The sequence below is a fragment of the Phoenix dactylifera genome, chromosome 5, assembly GCF_051530095.1.
Source record: "Phoenix dactylifera cultivar Ajwa chromosome 5, Ajwa_hap1_PhDact_Kaust_v1.1, whole genome shotgun sequence".
NCBI lineage: Eukaryota > Viridiplantae > Streptophyta > Magnoliopsida > Arecales > Arecaceae > Phoenix > Phoenix dactylifera.
The window spans coordinates 37563010-37566718 of NC_143194.1; the positions used below are offsets into that span (position 1 = coordinate 37563010).

General features: G+C 47.4%; 1 protein-coding gene across 1 annotated transcript; it reads left to right on the forward strand.

The window, feature by feature from the left end:
• The first annotated feature begins 222 nt into the window (after positions 1 to 222).
• On the forward strand, positions 223 to 2818 carry LOC103721331 (uncharacterized). Its single transcript, XM_088722731.2, has 2 exons — positions 223 to 2613; positions 2712 to 2818. The coding sequence occupies exon 1, from the start codon at positions 419 to 421 to the stop codon at positions 2423 to 2425; it is 2007 nt and encodes a 668-aa protein (XP_088578857.2). The 5' UTR covers positions 223 to 418; the 3' UTR covers positions 2426 to 2613; positions 2712 to 2818.
• Positions 2819 to 3709: the final 891 nt, after the last annotated feature.

Below are 3709 nucleotides of genomic sequence, written 5' to 3' on the forward strand. Positions count from 1 at the left end.
GAACATCCTCAACATCCTTAGTTTAGGTCATATTGGCAGACAACATGAGCATTTTTACCAATAAGCTCTTACAATCCGCAGATATTACTAGATTTTGCCACGGCCGGTGCGCGAAACCACCAATAAGCTAAGAAGTTAACAGCACCCCACTGTTGCACAATTGTACCATCCGATTCAGCAGAGTCATCTCGGTCACTCGTCCGAGTCACACCATCCTAACTCTCTTAAATCAGCTCCTGCCCGTGGTTCTTGGGTCCCTTCCCACTCTTTCGTCCCTTCGCGGCGGTGCCGATGCCACCAAAACCCTAATTCCTCCCTTGGAATCATACCACGCCCCGTCTCCTCGCCATTATCGACCCTTCGAAGCTCGAAAGCCTTAACCCTAGCCCTAATTCATCTCCTGCTTCTCCATACAACGATGTCAAAAACCCTAATCCTCCTCCTGTCTCTTCTCTCCCTTTCCTCCCTCCCGATCCCCTCGTCCTCGTTCCCGGCTCTCGGACTCGACACCTTCCTCGCCGACCAGGCCCGCCGGGATGCTCGCGCCGCCAACGACTCCTTCCACGCCCTCCCCACCGTCCTCCGCAAGGGCCTCGCCGCCTCCCTCCCCTCCCCGGACCACGCCGCCCTTGTCTCCTACCTCCTCTCATTCCAGATCTCCGTCCCCGTCTACGTCAAGCTCGTCGGCTCTTTCTCCGCTGCCGCTCCCTCCCTCCTCCACTCGTTCGCCTCCGCCGCCCTCTCCTCCGCCCACTTCCACGCCATCGGCGCCCGCCCCCACCACCTTGCCGTCGGCCACGCCTTCCACCTCGACCCCTCCCACTCCCCCCTTGCCCCCCAGATCTCCACCGCCATCCGATCCCACCTCGACTCTGCCCCCGCCCCGCTCTACCGCTCCGCCCTCGTCTCGGTCCCCCACTTCATTGTCGATCGGATCATCCAGGAGGATTTCGAGCGGGAGGACTCGAGCGCGGCCCCAGGGTTCTACATCTATTTGCTGAATCTCGAACCCCAATCCAAGCCCTACGCGTACTCCTACGATGCTAGTGATGCCTCGCCGGCTTTCTCCAAGTGCTTGGGGACTCTCTGGACCGGGAAGGAGCGTTACGTGTGGATTGACCTTGCTGCCGGACCGGTGGACTACGGGCCGGCCCTCTCCGGCGAGGGCTTGCTTCCACGAGGTGAGTTCCACCCTTTGGCCGCCCTTCATGGGCGACCCAAAACGGAAAAGGCTCTGCTTTCCGACCTTGCCTCTTTAGTTCTAAGCGCATACCAGGCCCTCCTGGTTCCATCTCTGAGGATTCCTGTCTTCTTCGAGAGCTCACTCCTGATCCAGTTCATCCACATCCATGGATCTGATGCTCGGGATCCTACTGGTTTGGATTGGAAATCCGTTGAGCAGACGCTGAGGGAAAGTGATCTTGCATACAAGGATCAATCTTTGACATTCAGATCATACAGCGTGAAGTTCTCGGAGTGCCCAATCTGTTCTTTTGCTATTGCCCGATCGACAAACTCCTTCACATCTCGATTCTTGTTTGAGAACTACACTTTGATAGTGAGCGAGTATCTAGATTCAAAACGCCTTCGTCAGATATTATCAGATTCTGTGGAAGAGATACACCGGTTGGCGGAGATTCCCGAAGAGGGGTACGACAAGGTCTTGCCTGTGTATGTCTTTGATCTGGATTACGACAAGCTCCTCTTGCTCGACCGGTACCACCAGGCCATTGCTTTCAGGGACATGGTGATCGCCGTGAGGACGAGGAGCTCACAGACAGTTAGCGACTACAGCTGCAATGGCCGACATGTGATAACACAAACCCGTAATCTGGACCGCCCAATTGTTGGTTCAGTCCTCCAGAGTATGTGGGGTGTCTCACCGACCCATCTGTCATGGAGCCCAGAGCATAACGGTACATTGGTAGATTACACTTGGAGTGTTGGACAAACTCCATTTGGTCCATTTGCGGAAACTTTGTCCCTCTCTTTTGTTCAAAGAGATGCAGCTCGGAGAAATGTTCTTCTTACCACATTGAATTATTCAATAACTAGTGCCATTGATGTATTGGCATCCATGGCAGCTCATGGTGGGGATAGGAAGCTTCTGAAGAAGAATAGGCACGTGGTGTTTGTGCAGAGGTGGAATCTGTTCAAGTACAAGCTCGAGAAGGTGGTTTCAGCTTTGTCCCATTTGGATTATGAGAAGGCTGTGTACTTTTTGAGGTCTTCAGATCATGACCTCTATGCCATACATACTTTAATCTATGAGGCATCACAGGAGCTGGAGGCTTCACTGGTTTGTTTCAAGGATCCACCATTCCCATGGGCATCAGTTTCTCTGGCTGCTGTATTTGTCTTTGGTTTCTTCTATGTCTACTCAAGGAGGCACAAGATATTTAGAAGTAAAAGGAAGCAGTTTTGATAGTTGCTTAAAAGTTGAGAAAGTTGTATCATTTTATGAACTTTTTGGAAACCTTTGGTTTCTTGGAAGGGGTGTAAGTTGCGATACGAATTGTGGAACTAGGTTGAGCACATTATATGGGCCCAACGCATGCTCAAAAAAGGTTTTAGCTCTGTTGTTGGATGAATTGATTTCTTATAGAAATCCTGGTAACATCTTAGATTAATACTAATTAATATAGTTGCCTGGGTTGTACTTGATCAGAACTCTCTCTTGATATTTGTCGTGTAACATTGTCTTGTACCAGGTAATTTTTTATGTTTTCACTGTATGCAGTCAAGTTGCAGAATTGGTCATGTCAAACCTGCAAATGTCTTATTGGTGAAGATCTCAAACGTTTCTTTTTTGATTGAATATTTACTTTCAGCTTCAGTTTTTTTTCAACTCAATGCTAACTGTGTAAGCAGAATATTACCAAACTTTGGTGTTACAAAAGGGGTGAAACAGTTAAGGAGTGGTTATCATGTGGCACGTCCTTGGCAGAATAAGTTTTCTTTATCACAATGTTCCTATTTTTTTTTCTGCTTTTGTTACAGTTGGCAGATGGGAAGCAATTTGATAGATTTTGCCAAGTTTTAGAAGTTAACTTCTGTTTTGGTGGTTTGGCCTGCATCTCTTTGCAAGCAATATAATGGAGGTCAGCAAGCGAGATTTAAGTCCAGTGGTCATGAGTCCATCTCACTCTAAAAAGAAATGAAGTGTCCTACCCAGCCAAGTGGTACTGGTATGATTGCTGCATTTATATTTACTTTTTTTTAATTGTGTTGACATTTTGACATGATGTAAACAGATTCTTGGTTATGAACCCATAATTAAGTTATATTAACCTTAAAATTTTGGTAAAACATTTTGTTGTTGTTGTTGTTGTTGTTGGCAGTGGTGGTGTTTTTGTTGTCGTACTCAGTGAGATCCTGCCAAGGCAAATCAATTTGGTTTTAAAAGATAGTTCTTGAAGCCTTATCAAGGGGACTGGATGTTATACCTGGATAGCTACTAGCGCTGTGACAAGGGCTTCTGCACCTTAGGGTATGTCTGGTTGCTTGGAAAGGCTTTAGGAAACTAGAGATTTGGAATGAATTGAGTTTTCTAACTGTTTGGATGGCAGGAAAACTCAAAGAATGCAGAAATTTCCAAATTTGGTTGGATTTTTCCTTTTTCTTAGAAAATTTTTACCTTTTCTTTTTTTCTTTCGCATAGTTTCTGAACAACCAAACATACCCAGAGTCACTGATTTATGCTGATACA

Coding starts and splice junctions, on each gene's coding strand:
- LOC103721331 (XM_088722731.2), top strand. CDS start 419: ATGTCAAAAACCCTAATCCTCCTCCTGTCTCTTCTCTCCCTTTCCTCC.